Below are 15,147 nucleotides of genomic sequence, written 5' to 3'. Positions count from 1 at the left end.
CAGGCACAATTAAGGTAAAAGTCCTTTTTTGCCAAAGTCCACATGCTCTTGACTCTTGACTGGTTCAATTCAATCTACCAAACTTGGTAGAATTCATGTCTGTTTAGATTACTTTTGATTAGTAAAACTCCCTCAATCTAACTCCTTTTCTGTGTCCAGTTACAGGCAGGAACAATTAAGGTAAAAAATCCCTCAGTGCCAAAGTCCACATACTCATAACTTTCTTCCTGGTATATTTAAATCCATCAAATTTTGTAGGAATGGACTATATTCAATGTACTTTTGAACTATATAACTCCCTCAATTCAACTCTAACTCTAACGCTTATAATAGGCAAAAACAATTTAGGTCACATAATCCTTTGGTGCCAACATTCACATGCTCATAACTTTCTTCCTGGTTCATTTCAATCCATGAAACTTGGTAGGAATGAACTCCATTTCATCTACTTTTGAACTGTATAACTCCCTTAATTTATCTCTAACTCTAATGCTTATTATTGACAAAAACAATTTAGGTCCTACAATCCTTCGGTGCCAACATTCACATGCACATAACTTTCTTCCTGGTCTATTTAGATCCATGAAACTTGGTAGAAATGGACTCTATCTCTAGCTTTGCTTGATTATCTATTTTTAGATAATCAAGCAAATGCCCCAGTCATATAAATGACCTTTTAATCGACCTACTATTACCGAATAATATTATAACATCGACCGGAAGTTCAAACGCGACTTTTCTCGGTAATTTTAATTATCTTTTTATATTTTGTGTGTCTAAAAATCGCGTTATGTTTATACGTAACGTAGTATTAATAATACACGTAGTATATCCCGCGAGTGATTCTGTGTAACTATATTAGATCAGCCTGTTATTAATACCGCGATACCAGTGGCGTCCTCGTAAGTAGGCCCTACAAAATGCTCGATTATCATTTTTTAAAGTAGCAAAAGATCAATTTTTTATTGATAGGCTTATACCCAATACTCAATATAGTAAGTATGCATTTTACGAAACTGAACTGAGCAGTAATATGCATGCATTGACCCCTAATAGAACACTAAACCCCCTTTTGAAGATTTTGGATTTGAAGGTCATTTTTAGGGTCAATGGAGTGGAAACTTGCAACTTTGCAATCGTTTTACTAATCGGTATTGTCCATTGGTCTTAAAGTGATTTATTTATGATGTGAACTGTATATTTGTTAATAATGGGCATGCAAGCCTTCGTAGGTTTTAAAATCAACTTATTGAGTTTCTACCGCGATTCACTCCTCACTCACAACCTCAATCGCTTGGGAATATTACTCACTTGACTTATTTATGATCTTCAGAAACGATGATCATCATTTTATAGCGATCATTAACGATTCGTGGCCCTCAAAGGGAGATTTAAGTCAAAAAGTAAATAAAAATCGACTTTTTGAGGTTCTACCGCGTTTCACTCCTCACTCACAACCCCAATCGCTTGAAAATATTACTCACTTGACTTATTTATGATCTTGACAAACGATGATTATCATTTAATAGCGATCGTCAACGATTCGTGGCTCTCAGAGGGATTTAGTCCAAAAAGTTGGTAAAAGTCAAGTTTTTGAGTTTCTACCTCATTTCACTTCTTACTCACATCCTCAACCACTAAGAAATATCACTCATCTGACTTATTTATGATCTTCACATACGAGGATAATAATTTTATAGCGATCGTCAATGATTCGTGGCTCTCAGAGGGAGATTTGGGTCAAAAAGTGGGTAAAAGTCAACTTATTGAGGTTCTACCGCGTTTCACTCTTCAGTCAAAATCTCAATCGCTTATAAATATCACTGATGTCACTTGGTTATGATCTTCACAAACGAGGATTATCATTTAATAGCGATTGTCAATGATTCGTGGCTCTCAGAGGGAGATTTAAGTCAAAAAGTGGGTAAAATTCAACTTTTTAGGGTTCTACCGCGTTTCACTCTTCACTGACAACCTCAATCGCTTAGGAATATTACTCACTTGACCTATTTATAATCTTGACAAACGATGATCATCATTTTATAGCGATCGTCAATGATTCGTGGCTCTCAGAGGGAGATTTGGGTCAAAAAGTGGGTAAAAGTCAACTTATTGAGGTTCTACCGCGTTTCACTCTTCAGTCATAATCTCAATCGCTTAGAAATATCACTGATGTCACTTGGTTATGATCTTCACAAACGAGGATTATCATTTTATGGCGATCGTCAACGATTCGTGGCTCTTAAAGGGAGATTCAGTCCAAAAAGAGGGTAAAAGCCAACTTATTGAGGTTCTACCACGTTTCACTCCTCACTCACAATCTCAATCGCTTAGGAATATTACTGATGTCACTTGGTCATAATTTTTACAAACGAGGATCATTATTTTATAGCGATCGTCACCGATTCGTGACTCTCAGAGGGAGATTTAGGCCAAAAAGTGGGTAAAAATCAACTTTTGGAGTTTCTACCGCGTCTCACTCCTCACTCACAACCTCAATCGCTTGGGAATATTACTCATGTCACTTATTTATGATCTACACAAACGATGATTATCATTTTATAGCGATCGTCAATGACTCGTGGCTCTCAGAGGGAGATTTAGGTCAAAAAGTGGGTAAAAGTCAAGTTATTGGGTTTCTACCGCGTTTCACTCCTCACTGACAACCTCAGTCGCTTGGGAATATTACTCATCTCACTTATTTATGATCTTCACAAATGATGATCATCATTTTATAGTGATCGTCAACGATTCGTGGCTCTCAAAGGGAGATTTAGGTCAAAAAGAGGGTAAAAATCGACTTTTTGAGGTTCTACCGCGTTTCAGTCCTCACTCACAATATCAATCGCTTAGGAATATCACTGATGTCACTTGGTTATGATCTTCACAAACGAAGATCATCATTTTATGGTGATCGTGAACGAGTCGTGGCTCCCAGAGGGGTTTAAATGTCAAAAAGTGGGTAAAAGTCAACTTTTTGAGTTTCTACCGCGTTTCATTGCTTACTTACGTCCTCAATCGCTTGTGAATATCACTCATGTCACTTATTTATGATTTTAACAAACGATGATCAACATTTTATAGCGATCGTCAATGATTCGTGGCTCTCAGAGGGAGATTTAGGACAAAAAGTGAGTAAAAGTCAAATTTTTGAGGTTCTACCGCGTTTCACTCCTCACTCACAACCTCAATCGTTTGGGAATATTACTCACTTGACTTATTTATGATCTTGACAAACGATGATCATCATTTAATAGTGATCGTCAACAATACGTGGCTCTTAGCGGGGTTTAAAGGTCAAAAAGTGGGTAAAAGTCAACTTTTTGAGTTTCTACCGCGTTTCACTCCTTACTGACAACCTCAATCGCTTGGAAATATTACGCGTCTCACCTATTTTATGATCTTTACAAACGATGATTATCATTTTATAGCGATCGTCAATGATTCGTCGCTCTCAGAGGGAGATTTAGGTCAAAAAGTGGGTAAAAGTCAAGTTATTGGGTTTCTACCGCGTTTCACTCCTCACTGACAACCTCAGTCGCTTGGGAATATTACTCATCTCACTTATTTATGATCTTCACAAATGATGATCATCATTTTATAGCGATCGTCAACGATTCGTGGCTCTCAAAGGAAGATTTAGGTCAAAAAGAGGGTAAAAATCGACTTTTTGAGGTTCTACCGCGTTTCAGTCCTCACTCACAATATCAATCGCTTAGGAATATCACTGATGTTACTTGGTTATGATCTTCACAAACGAAGATCATCATTTTATGGCGATCGTGAACGAGTCGTGGCTCTCAGAGGGGTTTAAAGGTCAAAAAGTGGGTAAAAGTCAACTTTTTGAGTTTCTACCGCGTTTCATTGCTTACTTACGTCCTCAATCGCTTTGGAATATCACTCATGTCACTTATTTATGATTTTAACAAACGATGATCAACATTTTATAGCGATCGTCAATGATTCGTGGCTCTCAGAGGGAGATTTAGGACAAAAAGTGGGTAAAAGTCAAGTTTTTGAGGTTCTACCGCGTTTCACTCCTCACTCACAACCTCAATCGCTTGGGAATATTACTCACTTGACTTATTTATGATCTTGACAAACGATGATCATCATTTAATAGCGATCGTCAATGATTCATGGCTCTTAGCGGGGTTTAAAGGTCAAAAAGTGGGTAAAAGTCAACTTTTTGAGTTTCTACCGCGTTTCACTCCTCACTCACAACCTCAATCGCTTAGGAATATCACTGATGTCACTTGGTTATGATCTTCACAAACGAGGATTATCATTTTATAGCGATCGTCAAAGATTCATGGCTCTCAGAGGGGTTTAAAGGTCAAAATGTGGGTAAAAGTCAACTTTTTGAGTTTCTACCGCGTTTCACTCCTCACTCACAACCTCAATCGCTTAGGAATATCACTGATGTCACTTGGTTATGATCTTCACAAACGAGGATTATCATTTTATAGCGATCGTCAATGATTCATGGCTCTCAGAGGGGTTTAAAGGTCAAAAAGTGGGTAAAAGTCAACTTTTTGAGTTTCTACCGCGTTTCATTGCTTACTTACGTCCTCAATCGCTTTGGAATATCACTCATGTCACTTATTTATGATTTTAACAAACGATGATTAACATTTTATAGCGATCGTCAATGATTCGTGGCTCTCAGAGGGAGATTTAGGACAAAAAGTGGGTAAAAGTCAAGTTTTTGAGGTTCTACCGCGTTTCACTCCTCACTCACAACCTCAATCGCTTGGGAATATTACTCACTTGACTTATTTATGATCTTGACAAACGATGATCATCATTTAATAGCGATCGTCAACGATACGTGGCTCTTAGCGGGGTTTAAAGGTCAAAAAGTGGGTAAAAGTCAACTTTTTGAGTTTCTACCGCGTTTCACTCCTCACTCACAACCTCAATCGCTTAGGAATATCACTGATGTCACTTGGTTATGATCTTCACAAACGAGGATTATCATTTTATAGCGATCGTCAATGATTCATGGCTCTCAGAGGGGTTTAAAGGTCAAAATGTGGGTAAAAGTCAACTTTTTGAGTTTCTACCGCGTTTCACTCCTCACTGACAACCTCAACCGCTTGGAAATATTACTCACCTGACTTATTTATGATCTTGACAGTCGATGGTCAAGCGATTTTATAGCGATGTTCAATGATTCGTGGTTCTCAGAGGAAGATTCCAGTCAAAAAAGTGGGCAAAGGTAAGTTTTTTGGAATTTTTTTTTTAATTAAATTTTTTTTGGAAATGGATAAATCGTTCAAAAGACGTCAAAAAAGTCTAATAAAACTTGTGTGAAAAATGTCATCTTCTTGTCATTTAGAAAGAAGATTTATCCCTTATTAAAAAGACGATAATTAATTTCTCTTCCAGGGGTTTTTTATTTAAGCCTAATCGGTCTAGAAATTAGACTTAGCAAAGGCTTTTGTCACTGTTCCCCATGACTACCTGTTAAATTTATATGGGCTTCGATATTACACCTAATAGTACATCTAATTTTTTAGTTTAATTATTATTAAATAAATAAATAAATAAATAAAATTAAAGTGAATTATCCTTTCAGGCTCCTTGCATTTAACACATTACTATATATAATGAATGTATTCCTTATCATCACTTTAATTATGCGAAAAACATTTGCTACTATTGTTTTTATCGACTCTTACTTTGTCTACATCGTTAATTCTATATAGGTTTTACCGCACCATTACAACAGTTCATATGTGCCTTTATAGTATATAATATAAATAGGTTCGAGATATATTTATAACAATACATAATCGTTATCGCGTTTTGCACTCACGATGATTCAATAGATATACATATAACATTGGAGGCTGATGTATCAAAAACAACAAACAACAATTATGAAAAATGTGATTATTTTTAGTTTGTTCAGTGTGTTTTTTATTTTGTGCATTAAAACTATACACGGTTATATTAATGTAGCAAAGGAGTATGGGTGAGTAAGCTTTTAGAGTTGACCTTAATTTAAAACAGTTGTATATGCAAGAAAATTTCTTATCAATCGATTATTTATTAATATATGATTCAGTGGCGTCTCGAGAAGAGGATATTTAATTTGAAATAACTACAGACGTGAGAAAAAATGGTAAATCGTTTGAATTTCCCGTCACGCATTAAGGCCGGCGGTATCAGGATTAATAACGTGCTGCACTAAGTTTGCATTGATTTATGCGAGAAACAGGATCGAACTGCTGTTTTTATGCTCGTTCTTCTATTATCGGTTCCTAATAAATAATTCCTGTAATTGATTTAAATATTTTGAGGTTAAGTTCTCGATGTAAGTTTCACCTTCAGTTCTAATAAAACTGCCTTCCACCCCACACAATTTACCAAAAAAAATTCTTCTGAAAAATCACTGTTTTTTGTCCATAATCCTTAATTTATTAACACTCTTTTTGTATTAAATATTTATATATAAAATTATTATTAAAATTAAAAAATATATATTGGGTCATACTCTCTAATCTTCTAGGATATTTCATTAATTTAAATTTTACATATAATTATTTAGTACAAAAACGGTGTTATTAGTTTGGATATTATGGACGATTAACAGTGATTTTGCAGAAGAATTTATTACTGGGTACAAGTTTGGGGTGGGTGGGGGGGTACGGGTAGTTTTGTTAAAAAATGGTTATTTTCTTTTATAAAAAAAGCCGTTTTTCAAAAACAGTACCCCTACCCCCCCACCCACCCCACACATCTACCCAGTAAGAAATTCTTCTGAAAAATCACTGTTTTTTGTCCATAATCCATAATTTATTAACACTCTTTTTTGTATTGAATATTTAGAACATAAGTTATTAGTCCAATTACTCTACAGATCGTTTGTCTATATCTTTTACGATAAGCCTGGATCATCTCCTTGGTAACTATGCTCACTGAATCAATGAAATCCTGATCCTATCTCTCTCTTGCTCAGTAAATGAACACTCTGTTGTTCTTGGAGTGTTTGCCAAGAGTCATTATACGAAACTGGGGTTTTTTTAATTGAATTTCTGATCTGTATTAAGAGTTCCACAAGATTATTGAGAGGGATGTTTAGTTTTTTGACTATCTGTTTATCTCCCTTCCTCTGGTAGCACAAAAGTCCATTATTTGGCATTCTACCGCATCCCATCTCTCCAATATGCCTCAAATAATTTTAAAATGTTACTTTTCGTATATAGTTGAACCGGTCACAGACGTAAACCATCAATTCATTACGATCGTCAATAATTCCTGGGTCTCAGATGGGTTTTCATGCCAAAAAAGGGGTCAAAAGTCCATTATTTGACATTCTACCGCATGTCACCTCTCTAATATGGCTCAAATAATTTTGAAATGTTACTTTTCATATATAATTGAACCGGTCACAGACGTGAACCATCAATTCATTACGATCGCCAATAATTCCTGGGTCTCAGATGGGCTTTCATGCCAAAAAAGGGGTCAAAAGTCCATTATTTGACATTCTACCGCCTCTCACCTCTCTAATATGCCTTGAATAATTTTGAAATGCCATTTTTCGTATGTAATTGAACCGATCACAGACGTGAACCATCAATTCATTATGATCGTCAATAATTCCTGGGTCTCAGATGGGTTTTCATGCCAAAAAAGGGGTCAAAAGTCCATTATTTGACATTCTACCGCATCTCACCTCTCATATATGCCTCAAATAATTTTGAAATGTTACTTTTTGTATGTAATTGAACCGGTTACAGACGTGAACCATCAATTCATTACGATCGTCAATGATTTCTGGGTCTCAGATGAATTTTTATGCCAAAAAAGGGGTCAAAAGTCCATTATTTGGCATTCGACCGCATCTCACTTCTCTAATATGCCTCAAATAATTTTGAAATATCACTTTTTGTATGTAATTGAACCGATTACAGACGTGAACCATCAATTCATTACGATCGTCAATAATTTCTGGATCTCAGATGGGTTTTCATGCCAAAAAAGGGCTCAAAAGTCCATTATTTGGCATTCTACCGCATCTCACCTCTCTAATATGCCTCAAATAATTTTGAAATGTTACTTTTTGTATGTAATTGAACCGGTTACAGACGTGAACCATCAATTCATTACGATCGTCAATGATTTCTGGGTCTCAGATGAATTTTTATGCCAAAAAAGGGGTCAAAAGTCCATTATTTGGCATTCGACCGCATCTCACTTCTCTAATATGCCTCAAATAATTTTGAAATATCACTTTTTGTATGTAATTGAACCGATTACAGACGTGAACCATCAATTCATTACGATCGTCAATAATTTCTGGATCTCAGATGGGTTTTCATGCCAAAAAAGGGCTCAAAAGTCCATTATTTGGCATTCTACCGCATCTCACCTCTCTAATATGCCTCAAATAATTTTAAAATGTCACTTTTTGTATGTAATTGAACTGATCACAGACGTGAACCATCATTTCATTACGATCGTCAATAATTCCTGGGTCTCAGATGGGTTTTCATGCCAAAAAAGGGGTCAAAAGTCCATTATTTGGCATTCTACCACATCTCACCTCTCTAATATGCCTCGAATAATTTTGAAATGTCACTTTTTGTATTTAATTGAACTGGTTACAGACGTGAACCATTAATTTATTACGATCGTCAATAATTCCTGGGTGTCAGATGGGTTTTCATGCCAAAAAAGGGGTCGAAAGTCCATTACTTGACATTCTACCGCCTCTCACCTCTCTAATATGCCTTGAATAATTTTGAAATGCCATTTTTCGTATGTAATTGAACCGATCACAGACGTGAACCATCAATTCATTATGATCGTCAATAATTCCTGGGTCTCAGATGGGTTTTCATGCCAAAAAAGGGGTCAAAAGTCCATTATCTGTCATTCTACTGCATCTCACCTCTCTAATATGCCTCAAATAATTTTGAAATGTCACTTTTTGTATGTAATTGAACCGGTCACAGACGTGAACCATCAATCCATTACGATCGTCAATAATTCCTGGGTCTCAGATGGGTTTTTATGCCAAAAAAGGGGTCAAAAGTCCAATATTTGGCATTCTACCGCATCTCACCTCTCTAATATGTATTGGGTAATGTTGAAATGTCACTTTCCGTATATAATTGAACCGATTACAGACATGAACCATCAATTCATTACGATCGTCGATAATTCCTTGGTCTCAGATGGGTTTTCATGCCAAAAAAGGGGTCAAAAGTCCATTATTTGGCATTCTACCGATCTCACCTCTCTAATATACCTCGAATAATTTTGAAATGACACTTTTCGTATATAATTGAACCCGTCACAGACGTGAACCATCAATTCATTACGATCGTCAATAATTCCTGGGTCTCAGATGGGTTTTCATGCCAAAAAATGGATCAAAATAAGATCTTCCTTAAGAGAACTGTACTGGGTCGCATGTTGCTCTAATATCAAAAAGTACCAGTATTGGTTCTCTGCCAACCCTCTTTCTACTTCAGAGAGTCCTATAATCCCTCTTATCTTTCTTGTACCCCATTTCCAGGTTCCACTTTCCCACAGAAATTAAGTAAGCGTCAATGGTAAGATATCCGATCAATACCTTGGAACTTTTATCCTCTTTGTCTTTGAACATTACAGTTTCCTGCATAAAGAAGGAGGGGACTATTGAGTACTCTTAATATAACCATTCAAATTTATATATTTAGTTGCCAACTCACGGGTATATTTAAGTCCATATTCGTCGAACTTTAGGGAGTGTTGTACCCCACACGTTGGGCGCCAAACTTGTTATTTAAAAACATAATCCAAACCTTTCGTTGCAGATCGCAGGAGTCAAACACGATCCAGACGTGGTCCTGCGCGGACAAAGACAGATGCGAGAAATCCTTCACTTCAGAGAGAGACAAAGCGATTTCTTTGGAGACGTGTCAAATGACGTGCGGAAACGTGCCTCCCTTGTGGCCCAAACCGACTCAACTTGAAATCATTCGCAAAGATGCCTCGACTTTTATGAAAGAGCACGTATTTCTCACAATCCACTCCCCGAATGATAAGGTAAAAGGAGAGTTGGAGGAAGCAGCGAATACGTTCATAAATAACTTGGGAGGGAGCAACAGTTACGTGCTACAAGATAAAGAGAGGAGAGTTCTTAAGTTGAATATCCACGTCAGAGAAGCTGATTTGACACTCAGGAGCACAACTGACGAGGAATATGCCTTGTACAGCCAGAAACTGGACGACACGTTGCTGCTTGTGAACATATTCGCTAGTAATTATTACGGGGCAAGACACGGCTTAGAAACCCTTAGTCAACTGATTTGGTATGACCATATAACGAAGCGATTCAGGATAATTCATGACGTGAAAATCATCGATAAACCAGCATTTAGGCATCGAGGGCTCTTAATCGATGTTTCCAGGCATTTTGTTCCTATAAAGGTTCTTCGGAAAGCTGTTGAGGGGATGGCCGCCTCAAAAATGAACGTGCTGCACCTCCACCTGTCAGACTCCTCAAGTTTTCCTTTGATTTTACCTAGAAACGAGGATTTTGCCATAAAAGGGTCTTACAACGAGGAGTCTAGGTACACCCCAGAGGATATTAAGAAATTGGTGGAGTATGCGAGGAAAAGAGGGGTCAGAACCATTATGGAAATTGACGCGCCTAGCCATGTGACCCCTTCGGCTTGGCCCAAGGAGGAAATACTCTGCAACAACCCTGACATGTTCAAAACCACTTTGAACCCCGACAATCCAAACGCCCTAAAAACCCTCGAAAGCATTTACAGGGATTTATTGGAGTTGGGCACTGACAAGGAGACTTTCCACATCGGAGATGACGAAGTGATCACTAGCTGCTGGACCAATACTGACTCAGCAAGACAGTTACACAATGACGTCTATAAGGTGTGGGTCAACTTCACTAACGCCATGTTGGAAAGGGTTAAACTGGCCAACAATGGCACTATGCCCAAGAATGTGGTCCTGTGGTCCAGCCCTTTGACTGACCGATATATCCACTCCTTGACGCACCAAGAAGAGTTGGTTGTCCAATACTGGTTTGGCCAACTCAAAGGGATAATGGAGAGTAATTTTAAAATAATCTTCTCGACTGTCGGTCAATGGTACTTGGACTGCGGGTTTGGTCCGTGGAAAAAGAGCGAAGCGAACGGTGCCTGCGATCCATACACCAACTGGAGGAAGTTCTACAAGTACCGGCCTTGGAACGAGTTTCCTCAGAGGTTGGATCAAGTGTTGGGGGGGGAAGTGTGTTTGTGGACCGAAGAAGTCGACGCGGAAGATGTCGAGACCCGATTGTGGCCCAGAACGGCCGCCTTTGCTGAACGGGTGTGGAGCGATCCGGCGGAGTTCGACAGGAGCGACGTGTTTAGACGAATTGACTTTCACTCTCGCCGATTGAGGGCGAGGGGTCTGAGGGTGGCCTCCATTTGGCCCGAGGTGTGTTCTCAGTATCCCGAACGGTGCTGACGCTGACTGTATTTTGTGATTAATTTTAAATTAAATTTTATTTCAAAAAATGTTCCAATTTGACAAAAATCTTTCGTAACTCTTTTATTTTTTTATTTACGAGTAAATGTTGTTCTACATAATTTCTTTTGTTTTTTAATTTTAATGCAATACTGCAAGAAAATTTCCAATATTCCCAACTGTTTTCGAGAAAATGAGGAAAAACTGTTTAGAGGTTTTTCTTAATTTTCTGGAAAACTGTTGGATTTAAAAATTATTTTTCTATTGCATCTGGTGCACATTGACATTCCAAATAACTTTTGTTTTAACAATTTTTTCTCTAACCAGTAGTTTTCTAGAAAAAAAAATAAAAACCGAAATTATGAACATTTTTCCAGGGATTCCTTTTCGATTTTTTTGAGAAAGACTTTTTTGGGTATAACTTTTTTCTAGTACATTTTTTTTTAAAGTTTTATAAGACTTTTTTGAAGGGTTTTGAATGATTTATCAATTCGCTAAAAAAAAATTAACTTTAAAAAAAAAAATTTTTTTTCGAATTTTTCATTCAAAAATTGTCTAATTTTTCTAAAACCATTCATAACTTCTTTATTTTTCAATTTACGGCTAAATGTTATTTTTTATGATTTGTTCTATTTTTGATCAGGAATCCAATGCTAAAAGAAAATTTTTAATATTCCCAATAGTATTCGAGAAAATGAGAAACATCTGCTTAGAGGTGTTTCCCAATTTTCTGGAAAACTGTTGGTTTTCAAAATTATTTTTCTATTGCATCTTATGCGCATTTAGATTCCAAACAACTTTTGTTTTAATAATTTTTTCCTTTAATTAACTGTTTTCCAGAAAAAAAATAAAAATCAAAATTATGAACATTTTCCCATAGGACCCCTTTAGATTTTTTGATAAAGACTTCTTTGGGTTTAACTTTTTTTGAGTAGATTTTTCGAAAAAACTTTATAAGACTTTTTTAATGTACTTTAGGCAATTAATCGATTTCTAAAAAAAAATTAAATTTTTTTCAAAAAATTTTTTTTTTAATTTTTTGTCCTAAAAATTTTCCAATTTGTTAAAAATCTTCTATAACTCCTTTATTGCTCGATATACGAGAAAATGCTATTCTACATGATTTATTCTATTTTTTAATTGCAAGCAAATGCTGAAAGAAAATTTTCAATATTCCCAACTGTTTTTGAGAAAATGAGAAAAAACTATCTTAAAGGTATTTTCCAATTTTCTGGAAAACTATTGGACCTAAAAATTATTTTTCTATTCCATTTGATGCGCATAAGAATTTTAAACAACTTTTGTTTTAACAATTTTTTTCTTCAAGTAACAGTTTTCCAGAAAAAAAATAAAAATCAAAATTATGAACATTTTCCCATTGGTACCCTTTCGATTTTTTGATAAGGACTTTTTTGGGTATAACTTTCTTTGGGTAAATTATTCAAAAAAACTTTATAAGACTTTTTTGATGTATTTTAGGCAATTAATCGATTTCTAAAAAAAAATTAAATTTTTTTCAAAAAATTTTTTTTTAATTTTGTCCTAAAAATTTTCCAATTTATCAAAAATCTTCTATAACTCCTTTATTGTACGATATACGAGAAAATGCTATTTTACATGATTTATTCTATTTTTTAATTGCAAGCAAATGCTGAAAGAAAATTTTCAATATTCCTAACTGTTTTTGAGAAAATGAGAAAAAACAATCAAAAAGTATTTTCCAATTTTCTGGAAAACTGTGGGACTTAGAAATTATTTTTCTATTCCATCTGATGCGCATAAGAATTTCAAACAACTTTTGTTTCAAAAATTTTTTTCTCCAATCAACAGTTTTCCAGAAAAAAAATAAAAATCAAAATTATGAACATTTTCCCATGGGTACCCCTTTCGATTTTTTGATAAAGACTTTTTTGGGTATAACTTTTTTTGACCAAATTATTCAAAAAAACTTTATAAGAGTTTTTTGATGTATTTTAGGCAATTAATCGATTTCTAAAAAAAAAATTAAATTTTTTTCAAAATTTTTTTTTTTTAAATTTTGTCCTAAAAATTTTCCAATTTATCAAAAACCTTCTATATCTCCTTCATTGTTCGATGTACGAGAAAATGCTATTCTACATGATTTATTCTATTTTTTAATTGCAAGCAAATGCTAAAAGAAAATTTTCAATATTCCTAACTGTTTTTGAGAAAATAAGAAAAAACTATCTAAAGGTATTTTCCAATTTTCTGGAAAACTATTCAACCTAAAAATTATTTTTCTATTCCATCTGATGCGCATAAGAATTTCAAACAACTTTTGTTTCAAAAATTTTTTTCTCCAATCAACAGTTTTCCAGAAAAAAAATAAAAATCAAAATTATGAACATTTTCCCATGGGTACCCCTTTCGATTTTTTGATAAAGACTTTTTTGGGTATAACTTTTTTTGACTAAATTATTCAAAAAAACTTTATAAGAGTTTTTTGATGTATTTTAGGCAATTTATTGATTTCTAAGAAAAAAAGTTAATTTTTGTCAAAATTTTTTTTTTTAATTTTTGTCCTAAAAATTTTCCAATTTGTTAAAAATCTTCTATAACTCCTTTATTGTTCGATATACCAGAAAATGCTATTCTACATGATTTATTCTATTTTTTAATTGCAAGCAAATGCTGAAAGAAAATTTTCAATATTCCTAACTGTTTTTGAGAAAATGAGAAAAAACTATCTAAAGGTATTTTCCAATTTTCTAGAAAACTATTCAACCTAAAAATTATTTTTCTATTTCATCTGATGCGCATAAGAATTTCAAACAACTTTTGTTTTAATAATTTTTTTCTTTAATCAACAGTTTTCCAGAAAAAAAAATAAAAATCAAAATTATGAACATTTTCCCATGGGTACCCCTTTCGATTTTTTGATAAAGAGTTTTTTGGCTATAACTTTTTGTGGGTTAATTATTCAAAAAAACTTTATAAGACTTTTTTGATGTATTTTGAGCAATTATTCTATTTCTAAAAAAAAATTTAATTTAATTTCAAAAAATTAGAAAAAACGGTTTGTTTTTCCTTTTTCACCCTTTTTAATAATAATAAATTAAAAAGTAAATAATTGGAACTTTTGAAGCTACAGTTAAAAGTAGTTTCTCATTTATTCCAGGCAGTCGAAGTAGTGTCAAAAGCCTTTGCTAAGTCCAGAAACACTGCTAAATATTTTTAAAATTACTAAACTATTATACATATTTAAAAAATTGAATTTACTATAGGAATAGAAAATTAATAAAAAAATAATATTAAAAAAAAATTTATCACCCCGTATCTTGAAAACTGTGCATTTCCGAACCCATGTTTATAAAAACTTTTTCTCATATTTTTTTAGGGAATCACCCCTAGAAATATCTCCGTCTACTTTTCGAACACCCGGTATATTGATCTCACATTTAGAACATCCCTTATAAAAATTATATTATATTACTATATACTTTTCCTGTTCATTGATCTATGCTTCATCCCTTAACACTACTCGACTAACCCCCGTAAGACTAAACCGGGACGCGCATTTCACAGGGAGTCGTCGCAAGGGCGGCATTTCCATCCCCCACACCCCCCTCCTCCCCCGTATTTCCATTTCAATCCCCTTTATAAACTGATATAATATGGCTACCGCGAAAATTGATATAATAGGGTAGG

General features: G+C 34.7%; 3 protein-coding genes across 3 annotated transcripts in view; 2 read left to right on the top strand and 1 right to left on the bottom strand.

Moving 5' to 3' along the window:
• Positions 1 to 5,278, bottom strand: part of LOC126747891 (maestro heat-like repeat-containing protein family member 1) — a 62,207-nt gene extending 56,929 nt beyond the window's left edge. Inside the window, exon 1 of the mRNA XM_050456856.1 lies at positions 5,117 to 5,278. The gene's annotated coding sequence lies outside the window, so the exon portion shown is untranslated. The remainder of the gene's footprint in view (positions 1 to 5,116) is intronic.
• The window catches only part of LOC126747888 (uncharacterized), a 59,397-nt gene continuing 49,339 nt past the window's right edge, over positions 5,090 to 15,147 (top strand). Inside the window, exon 1 of the mRNA XM_050456801.1 lies at positions 5,090 to 5,221. Within this exon, the coding sequence (XP_050312758.1) occupies positions 5,173 to 5,221 (49 nt within the window). The 5' untranslated portion in view covers positions 5,090 to 5,172. The remainder of the gene's footprint in view (positions 5,222 to 15,147) is intronic.
• Positions 5,736 to 11,603, top strand: LOC126747896 (probable beta-hexosaminidase fdl). Its single transcript, XM_050456865.1, has 2 exons — positions 5,736 to 5,980; positions 9,816 to 11,603. Exons 1-2 carry the CDS (start codon positions 5,859 to 5,861, stop codon positions 11,476 to 11,478), a joined length of 1,785 nt encoding a protein of 594 aa, XP_050312822.1. The 5' UTR covers positions 5,736 to 5,858; the 3' UTR covers positions 11,479 to 11,603.

Source organism: Anthonomus grandis, chromosome 20 (assembly GCF_022605725.1).
Source record: "Anthonomus grandis grandis chromosome 20, icAntGran1.3, whole genome shotgun sequence".
In the NCBI taxonomy this organism is placed as follows: domain Eukaryota; kingdom Metazoa; phylum Arthropoda; class Insecta; order Coleoptera; family Curculionidae; genus Anthonomus; species Anthonomus grandis.
Note: the sequence above shows the minus strand (reverse complement) of the source record. Positions and strands in the feature narration are given on the sequence as shown.

Excerpts from the sequence above, each read along its gene's own strand:
- LOC126747896 (XM_050456865.1), top strand. The coding sequence starts at position 5,859 with ATGTATCAAAAACAACAAACAACAATTATGAAAAATGTGATTATTTTT. Across the intron at positions 5,981-9,815 it reads AATGTAGCAAAGGAGTATGG|ATCGCAGGAGTCAAACACGA; the intron begins GTGAGTAAGCTT and ends CTTTCGTTGCAG.